This window comes from Nyctibius grandis, chromosome 3, assembly GCF_013368605.1.
Source record: "Nyctibius grandis isolate bNycGra1 chromosome 3, bNycGra1.pri, whole genome shotgun sequence".
Taxonomy (NCBI): domain Eukaryota; kingdom Metazoa; phylum Chordata; class Aves; order Nyctibiiformes; family Nyctibiidae; genus Nyctibius; species Nyctibius grandis.
Window position 1 is genome coordinate 42,277,030 of NC_090660.1, and position 13,301 is coordinate 42,290,330.

Below are 13,301 nucleotides of genomic sequence, written 5' to 3' on the forward strand. Positions count from 1 at the left end.
GAACTTCCTCTGCACTCACAGCAGTTACAGTGCAGGCATACCCACGGCTTTCTGAGCATATCATCATGGCAGCCAGATGAAATGAATTTTTAAGGGACTCTCCTGTTGAATATAGACATATACATTCTTTTTGAAGCTAATAATTAAAACTTAATCTTGAGCTCTGCTATGGTGCAGTTCAGTAATGGAAGGTAAAGTCAGCTTTGTGAGGTCTGTGTGATTTCCCCTGGGAGTGGTGGATGAGTATCAAGCTGCTGTATCCCATGCTCTACTACACCTGCCTCCAGTTTCCTAACATCCAAGGTTTGCATGAGCATGACTGGAGTCTCACTGCAGTGATCTAATCCATGGCTGCTTGTCCATCTGCTGGAGCTTTCCACTTTTCCTTTTGGTATCCTTTACTGGACTTAAAAGAGCACAGCTATGTGCACTTCTAATATCTGTCTGGAGAATGAGGTTTTGGAAATGAAGAGTACAGAATCTATCCCAGTTGCCGAAGTCTAGGACCCAGCAGACTATTTTTGATGCAAGGAGGAACTGATGATGTAGTTGAATACTGATTCAATACCATTAATTTCCAGAGAGTATATGCAGGATGAACCAGGTAACAGGAGAAAGGTTTTGTTCATAACTCCATGCCTTTATGGACAGTAGATGATAGGAAAAATTCTCTGTTCAGGCTTTTTTTCAGGATCAAACTCCTAGTTCTTGTTCTGACTGCATCTAGTGTTCCTTTGCCCCATAGCCTGTCTTATATTTGTCTTAAGATGCATTATGTGACTCACGGTGAACCTTCTTCATTTACACACCTTAACTTTTCATTGAGGCAGTCGTGTATGGTGTGGAGGACACTTTTCTTACATCTTCCAGGCAGTATAAAAAACTTAGTAACTTTAAGTATTTGAAATGAAGAGTAGTAAATATAGCCCTGTTTAAACCATCACATAAAATTGCACATAAGAGAACAATAATTCATAATATTACAAGCAATAGAATTGAACGGCTGCACAAATAAGAAAATACATTTTATAGAAACACTGGTTGTTTATATTTAGTAAATACAAATCATCAATATACTCTGTATATTTTAGATACAGCAGGGTGGGGTTTTTTCTTTAATATTAGTTCTTTTAATTCAGGCATGTGCTTTATTGTATTTTTGGTTTGTTATGTGTTGCCTAATTTGGTGAAGTGTCATGCACTGCAAACGCATGCTCTGAGGTGGAAAGGGGAAAGGGGAAAATCTCAGGTACTTTTCTCCAACATCAAATCAGCAAATGGTCCCTTGACTTGTTGCTTTATTGTGATCACCTGAAAGGAAATTTTTTTCCAGAAATGCTGAGCATAAAGACCAAAGGATAGCAAGTTTCCATTGTCTGAATTGTTTCAGCTTAACTAACTGATATGGATAAAGCTATTTTATTGTACAAAGCCTTGACTATTCTAGGTGTAAATCAGAAGGTGGACGTGAAATTCAGCTATGGCAGCTGCTAGTGAGTTACAGCTCTGTGATCAGCAGGTCCACAAAGCTCTGCCTGTACAGCCATTTTGTGAAATGAAGCTGCTCGGCTCTGTGTGGTCGTTCTCACAGCCCCACGGAGAGCTGATGTGAAAGGACAGGCTCAGGCACTGCAGGGCACACAAATCCCTTTCTGAAGGAAGACAGTGATGCAAAAGGCCTTTTGCCAGTCCCCTGCACCAAATTAAAATTTAGTAAGCAGGTAAAATATAGTGTGGGAAGTAGGGGAGGCAGAGCTTTATTGCAGTTGTCAGAAAGTAATTCTTCTCATTAAACCAAGAAACCTTTAATTAGTGGGAGCTGAATGTCGATCAAGCACATGGCTTTAAACATAGTTTTTAAGTTCACACATTCAAGTCCACATCTTCAGGGATTTGCAAAGTGGGTCTGTCCCCATAAAACCTTTGCTATCCATATTTCCATATTCACAGAATAACAGAATCAACCAGGTTGGAAGAGACCTCAGGGATCATTGAGTCCAACCGTTGCCCTTACACCACCCTGTCAACTAGACCATGGCACTAAGTGCCATGTCCAGTCTTCTCTTAAACACATCCAGAGATGGTGACTCCACCACCTCCCTGGGCAGCCCATTCCAATGTCTAATAACCCTTTCTGAAAAGAAATTCTTCCTGATGTCCAACCTGAACCTCCCCTGGCGAAGCTTGAGGCTGCGTCCTCTTGTCCTATCGCTAGTTGCCCGGGAGAAGAGGCCAACTCCCACTTCACTACAACCTCCCTTCAGGTAGTTGTAGACTGCAATAAGGTCACCTCGGAGCCTCCTATTCTCCAGGCTAAGCAACCCCAGCTTGTTCCTCGTAGGTCAGACCCTCCAGACCCTTCACCAGCTTGGTCGCCCTCCTCTGGACTCGCTCCAACACCTCAACATCTTTCTTGAAGTGCGGGGCCCAGAACTGAACACAGTACTCAAGATGCGGCCTCACCAGTGCCGAGTAGAGAGGGACGATCACTTCCCTAGACCGGCTGGCTACACTATTCTTAATAGTGGCCAGGATGCCATTGGCCTTCTTGGCCACCTGGGCACACTGCTGGCTTGTTCCATTCTGTAGAGTCATAGAATCATAGAAGCATAGAATGTCCTTAGTTGGAAGGGACCCACAAGGATCATCGAGTCCAACTCCTGTCACAGCCTAGGACAACGCCAGAATTCACACCATGTGTCTGAGGGCATTGTCCAAATGCTTCTTGAATGCTGTCAGGCTTGGCACCATTGACTGCTTCCCCGGGGAGACTGTTCCAGTGCTCCACCACCCTCTGGGTGAAGAAACTTTTCCTAATATCCAACTTAAATCTCCCCTGGCATATCTTCCTGCCATTCTCTTGAGTTCTGTCACTGGCCACCAGGGTGAAGAAGTCAACGCCTACTCCTTCACCTCCCCTTGTGAGGAAGTTGTAGACAGTAGTGAGGTCTCCCCTCAGTCTTCTCTTCTCCAAGCTGAACAGACCTAGTGACTTCAGCTGCTCCTCGTACGGCTTCCCCTCTAAACCTTTCACCATCTTTGTGGCTCTCTTCTGGACACTCTCTAGTATCTTCATATCCTTTTTATACTGTGGCACCCAAAACTGCACACAGTACTCAAGGTGAGGCCGCACCAGGGCAGAGTAGAGAGGGACAATCACCTCCCTTGGCCAGCTAGCAGTACTATGCTTGATGCACCCCAGGACACGGCTGGCCCTCTTGGCTGTCAGGGCACACTGTTGGCTCATGTTCAACTTGCCGTCACCCAGAACCCCCAGATCCCTTTCCACGGGGCTACTCTCCAGCCTCTCATTCCCCAGTCTGTATGTACATCTAGGGTTGCCATGTGCCGAGGGCACTAATGACTCTGCATACCAGACCCCCTCCCTGGGCTTTCCCTACCCTGCCCATGGCCCAGCATCTCATTTCAGCCCCCTGGGGCCATCAGTCCCTGCCCTAGTGATGCCACACCAAGGCTGATCTCCAGCTGTGGTAAGTATCTAGACAGGCTGTTTGAATTTGCCTCAGTGATAATGACAGGATGCTGAGAAACGATGCCCTCTGTTTTCTGCTCATTGCTCTGTCACTTGTGTCAGGAAAGCATAACCTCCAAGTAAACTTTACAGTCATAGTATGCATTTTAGTGTTTATTTACCCTTTAAAAGGAGGATAGTTAGCATATATTTTACGGGGTTCTGAATTAGGGTTTTGTTGTGTTTTTTCTTCCAAAGAAGATGTTTACCTGCTCCAGAAATATAAACCTCCTTGTCAATCAATGTGATTAACATACATCTATCAAATTCAATGATTTTATCACGTACTGATGTGGTTTGCTAAATCTGCTAAATCGAGATAGAGTACTGAGGAGAGAGGCATATTTTCTTACAGAAATTTTACATCTGGCTGAACTTTACCTTTTTTTTCTTCTTGTAATTCTAGGACTTGAGCCTCCGAAGGACAAAACAATTATACAAGAGGAGCTACGCAAGATCTCCCTGCCTCTCTACAGCATCCTCTCAGCCCTCACCATCCTAGGAATGATAATGGCCAGTGCTTTCCTGTTCTTTAACATCAAAAACAGAAATCAGAAGTAAGTCATTTGTGTTAATTCTATCACTACTTCTTTCATATTTAAATGCCATGTTTGTAGAGTCTCTCATCTATATATATATATATATAAGGAAAATGTTAAAACTGTGCAAAGATGGTATTTTAGAACTATTTAATTGAAATCACTGTGTAATATATTCACATTGAAACAGATTCTCTATCTGTTAAAACAAGTTCTTTTATACTGTCTGGAAAGTGTATTTTTTTTATTTATGTTTGACTGCCTGCTATTAACATTAACCCTAGTTAATTAATCCATCAGTAAAGTAGGAGGTCTTTTTACTAAACATTCAAAAACCTGAAGCAATGGTAGACTTTATAAAACAGCAAATAGTGTGCATGCCTGTAGATTTCATGGAGTTCTACAAGGAGGGTTATCTGTTTACCTGGTTACAAAAAGCTCTTCTTTATTGCTTTAATAGCCTAGCAATAATCTTTTCCTCTTTAATGCACTATCACCTTTTGTCCATAGACTAATAAAGATGTCCAGTCCCTACATGAACAACCTTATTATCCTTGGAGGGATGCTTTCTTATGCATCTATTTTTCTTTTTGGTCTTGATGGATCCTTTGTCTCCGAAAAGACATTTGAGACACTTTGCACAGTAAGTAATTCCATATATTCTAGTTGAAGATAGTCTTGCAGGAAGCTCTGAGAGAAATACAAACAGGAAAGTTCAGCAGTTGGATGTCTCATTCCATTTAATCACTGATTCTCTTAGTTCTTTCTTGGGATATTTTCTGGGACCAAATTCTGAAACATGTGCAAAGCTATATTATTAGTGAAAGCTTCAGGTGCATTGGGATTTGGCCTCAGACTAAAAAAGTAAATGTACTTTCTTGTTTTGAAGTTCTGTATATGAAGATGATTTATTAAAGGCTGGGTTCGTAGCATGACAACTAGTAATATCTGTGAAGCTCCTATGTTTTCTTTATAGATTCCATATTATTTTATACTTCCTGACTGCTGCTTGTCCAGGTCCTTTTACTCAATCTTTTCTCTGAATCTCCAAAGACTTCTACTACTGTTTCCAGGCTACACTATAAACTCACACAAGACTAGGTCCCTGTAGAATATATTCTAGTTAAATCAAAACAAGCTGCTCTGAAACCAAATTAAATATGTCCACTTAGAAGCTTGTAATATCTTAATTGCTCACTGTAATAAGGATTTTTCTATGATTTGGATTTGCTGCATTAACTGATGGGGGTTTTGGCTACTATTCCTTTTTGGCTAGTATTGGAAACTGATTGCACGCTGCAACCAGGCATGACTTCTGACTATGGTACATTCTCAGCTCCAGTGTTAGAAGAATTTGTGCGACTAATATCAGCATCATTATATAGTAGCTAGGCTTCCATGAAAAATTTTGAATATTCCTTGTAATGAATTATCTTGTAGAAATCTTGCTTTGACAACAAACTGGAAAGCTTTAAAATGTGAGGACCACAGACTGAAATACTTTGTCTTACTGTTGCCTATGGTAGACTTCTACTGTTGTCAGTGCATCTTTATGATCATTAGTATTAGATGATGCACTCAACCCTTTAAAACATAGGCTTCCAAAACAGAAGCCATTTCAAAGAAGGGGAAAGAACTTCACTGCAAGGATATTCCTTCCAAAAAGAATACAAACAGCATTTAGATTTATCAAGTATTTCCTCCTCAAAAAATCCTAAGACTATGATTGGCCCATCGCCTAAGAATATCAGACTCACTCAGGAGTTATTCTCACTATGTTTTTATCCTTCTTCAGGTCTCTAGAAAGATGCAGTTCACAGCACCTTTCTTTAGGAGTCTGAATTTCTGATATCATCATTGGAGAGAAACTTTACTTCCAGAGAATAATTCAAAGCATGAAAGTTGGATACCTAAAGCTAGATGGTGCAGATACTTCTCAATATTTTGACTGAAATCCTCCATACTGATTAGAACCATTATAGAACTGTAATATCATGTGACTTACTCAGTGATACCATTTCAAAACACTGGACACCTCTTTAGTACGTGTCAAGATGCACTAGAACATGTAGTATAGAATTTTCTATACTATATCATACAGAATTTTCTGGGCAAAGTCTTAGCTTCCTTAGTTGGGCCTGGACACAGCTGTATTTTAGAGACCTAAACATTAGTAGCAAAAGAAAGGAGGAGAGAATCCAGTCTTCCTACAGCTAGAGTGCAAATTCTCTGTATAACTAGGAGAAAGAGGTGCCTCAAAGGCTTCAAAAGTACAATCCTGTTCACCTTTCCCAAACTAAGTATATAATTCTCTGATTAAATAGGGGCCAGTAGGAAGTGGGAGAAGCCAGCATCCATTTGTTATCCAGCAATTATGTCCTTTTTTGTGAACCAGCTTCTAATGGAGCAGCAGTGTCATTAGGCAGCCAGTTGTTGACATCAATCCCCATTCTTTTCTCACCCTCTGTTGCAGAAGAAACTAGTGGCAGGAGGTGCAAATATTAGGTCCTGATGTCTGCTCAGCCTAGAGGGGCTTGTGTTCAGAGCTCCTGACTTCACTGCCAGGCTGTAGACCATTGTATGACTAGGCTACAACCCTCCTCTTGAAACAGCCAAGTATTGCTGAACAGAATGAAAGTAAGTGGGAACCAGAGGTACTTATCAGCATGGAGCTGTTCTGGGGAACAGGTTTCCATCCAGATTTAGCTATATAAAACTAAATTTAAGTCCTCCCTTAAAAATGAACCAACATCCAAAATCCTGTGCCTCTGAGCTAGAACATTTCAGCTATCTGATTTTTCTCTAATTTGCTTCTCAAAATGTAACCACTGCTCTCAAATTCTAAATGCAATAAAATTTAGGTGAGGGCTGCTTTGTTCTGTCTTATCCTACATATCTCTTCTTTTTTTTTTTTTTTACTTCTATCTGTCACATTATGTTAAGTCTGTCTGTCTGCCATGGCAGGAAAGATCTTGACAGGCACTTGGATATGATAACTGCTTCAGTTAACTGATCAATAAAAGAAAGGAGTAGGGGAGAATACTGTGTTCTTAAAGCTAAGCCTTGGTTAAGAAGTATTGCCACATGCCTTAAACAGAGATTTTTTTTTTTAAGCATAGTTAAGTTTTATATCAACAGAGCAGAGTCAGTGAGATTTCTCCCCAGTCTTGGCTTTCCAGGCTTTCAATCCAGTACAGAAGCATTTCTGATTGTGCTTTCCTGTACATGGCTACTGATTTATCTTATGAATCCCAGCTCTGTCAGCGATTAGTATTAAACTCATAGATACAAGAAACCCTTCAGAAGCAATCTATCAGGAAATTTTTTTTCTAACCTGCTCATTAAAACAATTCTTACAAACTTTCCTCCTCCAATTTTATTTTTTTCAATGGAATAGCTTATGCTTCTCTTAGAAATCATCTTTACATGGCCACCATTGACTGTGTCAACACACTTTCCCCATATCTAGAAAACAGTGAATTAATGCTGGGGAATTCATAAATATGGGAGACAAACCCACTTTTCTGTTCAGTAACTCTTCTGTCTCTCCTCCTTTCTCCCCAAAACATCCACTAAGTGCTGAGTCCAGCATGTACATTTCCATGTGGACAATGTGCTTAGTGGTTTCATAAGGACTACTTACAGATATCGGTTCTTATAGGATCAGTCCAGTACAAATCTCTCTTGATCATCCATTTCCCTGGAAAAGCACGATTTTGATTACCCATTCTGGACATATTAGAAATTAGTTTAAAATTCCCATTTTATGCAAGGGTGTGACTTAGTCTTTAGAAGAACAAGCTACAATGGAGAGTGATCATAAAAAGCTGTTCAGCCAAAAACATGTGGGTATAACTATAACCACTACATCTCAGCACAGAGATGTCAATGAAGGGAGAGATTTTTTTTTTTGTAGTGAAGTAAAAATTTTAATTCAGCTTTTAGAAGCACATGCAAAACTGAAAAGCTGTCATTAGTGTTATCCCCTCTCTAAGCCAAGTAATCACCCTCTGTCTTCCATATTTCAAAAGCAATTAGATCTCACCAGAGTAGCAGTATATATACAATACCAAGCTTATTTGATTACATGTGTTACATATGGTCTCTGTTTAATTTTCTGATATTTTTTGACAACACTTATAGAAGAAGGTCCTTAAATACTCCTGAATCTACACACAAAGTTCAGGACGAATAGTTTCCAAATTGTAGGTATTACATTCCAAATTGATTGTGTGTGCTTTCTTTATAGCAGAGTGTTTGTAGCATTGTTTGGAGGGTGAAGTGCTTTGCAATCTCTGGTCTTTTCTGACTTTTCTACAACCTACATCTACATAGGGCATATGTTTTATGCTGTAATATTCCAAGGACACTGAAACATGATACAAAATTACACCAGTAACACCTGACAGTTTCAAAGGGTTTCTTTGATAAGTTGTACCACTCTTTTCCACTCTCTAAGGCACTGGCTGTAGGGGGATGTGGTATATAAGTCAATATGCTGAAACACAGAACCAAGTGTTAAATGTATTTGAGAGTCAGCAAACCACTTCAAATATATGGTCAAATAATTTGCTGAGTAAGGGTATTATGGAAATTATATAGTGTTTACTCTGTGCTAGAGTGGGTAGCTGGTTCCCAAACTAACTTGTTTTTATCTTGGTATACCCATTTTCTATGGAAAAGTAATCAAGTATACTTAAATACATAATAATTTGTGTTCTTATGGTAAGAATTCGTAATACCAAATGTCTCAGTATTTAGTTCCGTGTCAGAATTAGAGATTAGGTATCATATTGTAAAACTCCAGTTACATGGAATTAAATCTATCCAAAGAAGTGATTTCCAAGAAAGTGGTCAGTGTATTATAGAACCATTAGATCATGTCTTACTTAATATCAACTTTATTGGTTGTGCAGAAAAAGGAAAAGCAATAAAATGTTTCATTAAATGCAGATGCCAAAGTAGAAGGTGCTTCAGATGAGGGAGAGAGAGAGAATGAGAATGATCTGCCTTTGTTTTTAATCTCAGAATTACCATGGTATCATAGCAAAAGAGAAGTTGGAAGTAAGGCTGTGAAACGAGACGTGATGCCAACTGGAAAAATGCAAGCAAGTGGAAAAATAATTGAAAGCATTCATTATATGGAAGAGAGAGACTCGAAATTAGCAATGCCACTGACATATCCTGTGAATAGAGTTTAAGATGACGTGCTAAATAGAGATACTTAAAATAGAGAGAATATTAGATATGATCATAATGTTTATAGAGTTCTGTAATACAGTCTACTGAGAATTTCATACTTTACATTTAAGACAAGTAGTGTCTTTGCAAGTTGGAACTGCTATGGGATGAAAGGCTACTATGGCCCTAAGGAGGAACATAGTCTCCTCTGTTATGCATCTCCCTCAAGCAGGTAAATAGAATGACGTTCATAATTCTCTGGATATAACTGGTTACGCTGGGGCTGAAAAGAAGATTGTTTTAAGTACTCCAGGCTGCAGTAAAATGCCCATAGTCTCCACCCAGAAAGGTCCTGTGTATTAGGCAGCAGTAGAGTGAACAGCTCTGCTTCTCCTCAGTCCTGGTATTCCTGACGTGTAGCAGCACTTTCTCCTAGGGAGTGTGCTGCACTGGGTGAACAGAGTGATAGGGAAGGGGCAAATGATCTGTTTGGAATAGTTCAATACAGGATTCATGCCATTCTGGGAGAGGTCTATTCTGGAGATACCAATTGTCTTCCAGTCTCCTTTACACTCCAGAGTTCTGCAAAGGTGTTACGTCAAAGATAAGAGGATCTAAGTCTTGCGATTTACACAGTCACTAAAATTAAGTAAGTGCTTTATCTTGTTTATCTCATCAATTAGCATAATTGATATGAATTGCCAAAACCAAGCAGATATTCTGTGATTCCTATTGATCTCATGAGTGCCATCAGTGTTTTGCCTTGGATAAAGTAAACATGGATAAAGAGTGCATAAAGGTTTTTTGCACACCCATAGTGTTCAGCAGTGCCCTTGTCCATCCCAGGTTGTGCTCAGGCTTTCACATTTCTGTCAATTGCTCTCAGCTTTGATGCAGGCATTTGGAAACAGACTGTGTACAGAAAGAAGGAACCAAACAGTAGGATGGAGTGGAGGGGCAAAAGGAGAGAGAGAGAAAAGGAAAGAGTAGAGATATCTACCGATAAAGTCCAGCTACCTACTGCAATGTGTGTGACTGTCTGGACTTTGTGTTTTTCTCAATCAGACATCCTGGGAACATGTGTATTCATGGCAACAGTAGATCTTATAGACCTTATCTTCTCAAAGGTCTACTTTAAAATATGACTGTTCACCTTTAAATGTATCCAGATCTTCAGAAGCTCTTAGGGGGTTTTTGGGCTAATATTCTTAATTATGGACGATGAACACTTGAAAGCTGACTCTGTGCCTTGTAGCAATGTAAAAGGCATGTTTTGTTCTTTTTTACTAATTTTTCATGGTCATATGTATGCCCTGCTGAGAGAACAGCTAGGCAAGGTGGAACTCCAAGGTCCACATTGCAACTTTTCTTGGGAAACCCTAAACCTGTGCAAGGTGAGGATTGCGGGGTGGTATAAGAGTGGAGATACATCCTGAAAACCACATCAAACAGAACCTGAGAGACTGAAGTGAGAAGCAGAGAGGAAAAGCCAGGTGTGAGAGGTTATGGATCAGTTCCTAGGGGTGGGGTCAGGCTGCAGGGTGAGAGGGATACTGGGCAATTTGCTAAAACTTTGAAAGTCATGGAGCTGGCTGAGAGCGGCTCTGGAAGCAGGGACTTGCCTTTAACAGTAAAGCAGGGAAAAGGAGAGGATGTATGAACCTTCTGACTATTTATTTACTTCTGCTTTTGTCTTCCCTCGTCACTTTGAGTTTTCTCTGTTTAACCATTTTTGGGGGAACTGACGAGAAGGAAAACATCTGGGTAAGGCCACCTTAAAGCTGTGGCTGTCTTGGTGTACTATGGGCAAGAGCCACTTGGACCAGACCCTGTGCTACCAAATAGCATCTAGCCTTGATATTTGGTTAGTAGTTGATGATGTGCTTCTTATTCATACCCTTTATGCTCTTCAGGCATTGCCGTAGGTTTGGGATTTCCACCTCCCCGCTTTGGATTTTATATTTGCCTAATTCTTTTCCTCCAATCGTTTAATTTTGGCCAGGAATTTAAAAAGCGACAGAGAGACACCCAGCTCCTGCTGAAATGCAAAAGGATTTGGACCTCTAATCCATTTCTTTGTCTCTGGAAACCAGAGCCTTTGTTTGTATTTTTAGTCTGACCTTTTTCATTTTGTGTGTATTCTTGAGCTTATTTCCTACTTAATTGTTTAGCTGTTAATTTTAATCTCCCCTTTCTGTATAATCACTTCCATAATTGTCCTCACTGTCGTTCAGTCTGAGCCTGATCTCACTCCTGTTTAATTCAAAGGCAATTCTGTTACATGAGCCTGATCAGCTTCTATTTTAGTAAATGACATTTTCTTGGGGGGGGGAAAATGTAGAGACAGAAGTTACAAGGCTGAATAGATCCTTGAAACAAAATTATTTCTTATGCTGAAGCAAATACACGACAACCTTGCCAGAGATTTATTAAGGTAGTATTTTTAGAACATTTTTCCTCTCCTTCAGTAGAACAGCCAGATTTTAAAACCCCCTTATAGAATCAGGAGCAATTGTAATATCTTTTACACTACTTCTGGATTAATTCTGAAACATGGTCTGAAATATATTAAGAAATAACTACAGGAGATCTCACAGCATGTGAAGAACCACTGTACTTAATTTATGTGGGAACAGCAGAATTCAGTTCTCTAATTTTATTGCCACTTAGGTTTTACAAGAACTGTGCTGATGCCACACAAATTCTAAAAAATGAGTTAAAAGTTGTAAACGCTTGTGTCATGGTTTAACCCCAACCAGCAACTGGGCCCCACACAGCCGCTCTCTCACTCCCGCTGGTGGGATGGGGGAGAGAATCGGAAGAGTAAAAGTGAGAAAACTCGTGGGTTGAGATAAAGACAGTTTAATAGGTAAAGCAAAAGCCGCACACGCAAGCAAAGCAAAACAAGGATTTCATTCACTGCTTCCCAGGGGCAGGCAGGTGTTCAGCCATCTCCAGGAAAGCAGGGTTCCATCATGCGTAATGTTTACTTGGGAGAACAAACACCATCACTCCAAATATCCCCTATTTCCTTCTTCTTCCCCCAGCTTTATATGCTGAGCATGACGCCATATGGTATGGAATATCCCTTTGGTCAGTTGGCATCAGCTGTCCCAGCTGTGTCCCCTCCCAACTTCTCATGCACCCGCAGCCCACTCACTGGTGGGGTGGTGTGAGAAGCAGAAAAGACCTTGGTTCTGTGTAAGCACTGCTCAGCAGTAATGAAAACATCCCTGTGTTATCAACACTGTTTTCAGCACAAATCCAAAACACAGCTCCATACTAGCTTCTATGAAGAAAGTAAACTATCCCAGCCAAAACCAGCACAATGTATCAAAAAATGTCTGATATAAGTGCGAAAAGCGTGATTCAAATGGATGAACTCATTCTTTGAGGCCTTCCTGTGCTCACACTTGGGATTTTGCCATGGTTAATAGAAGCAGGATCAAGCCCCGGTGAGAACTTGTTGAGATGACACATTTTTGTCCATCATAATTATCCTTTATGTCCCCAGTTTGCCAAGAAAAATAGAAGGTGCTTAATTTTCAGCTCATGAGTAGTCTACAGAAATCAATGTAATTGTAAACGTAAGATAATTGAGGTCTCCAGGGCTAAACCCACAGCATGGTTTATTCTTGTGTTTGTCACTTTGTCACTAAGTGCCTAAGTCTAATACTAAGATGCCACCAAGCTGCTCAGCACTGATGTTCAGCTGCAGCCTAACCCAGTGGGCACTGCAGCTTCCAACCTGCTGCGTGTGCAAAACTGGCTAATTATTGATGTTCCCCAACTGAATCAGTCTGAGTCTCATAAAATTATCTGGAGAGTGCCTGGAGTGTCAAGTCTTATGAAAGATCTGAAAGTTTTTATTTAAAAGAAACCATTATAATTAAGGTCTTGAGATGGTAAAAATGATGCTTTCAAGAATCTTAAGTTTGAGTGATTCTTCTGCAGGAACATAATCTAAATGTTTTGCTAACTGAAGGATAAATTGTTAAAGACCCAAGCTACTTCACTGTCCCATTCAAATAACAGTTATTAAAAAAAAG

The 13,301-nt window shown here is 40.2% G+C and overlaps 1 protein-coding gene across 1 annotated transcript in view; it reads left to right on the forward strand.

Moving 5' to 3' along the window:
• GABBR2 (gamma-aminobutyric acid type B receptor subunit 2) overlaps positions 1 to 13,301 on the forward strand; it is a 523,105-nt gene that overhangs the window by 346,339 nt on the left and 163,465 nt on the right. Inside the window, exons 10-11 of the mRNA XM_068396715.1 lie at positions 3,939 to 4,089; positions 4,582 to 4,714. Coding sequence (XP_068252816.1) covers positions 3,939 to 4,089; positions 4,582 to 4,714 — 284 coding nt within the window. The remainder of the gene's footprint in view (positions 1 to 3,938; positions 4,090 to 4,581; positions 4,715 to 13,301) is intronic.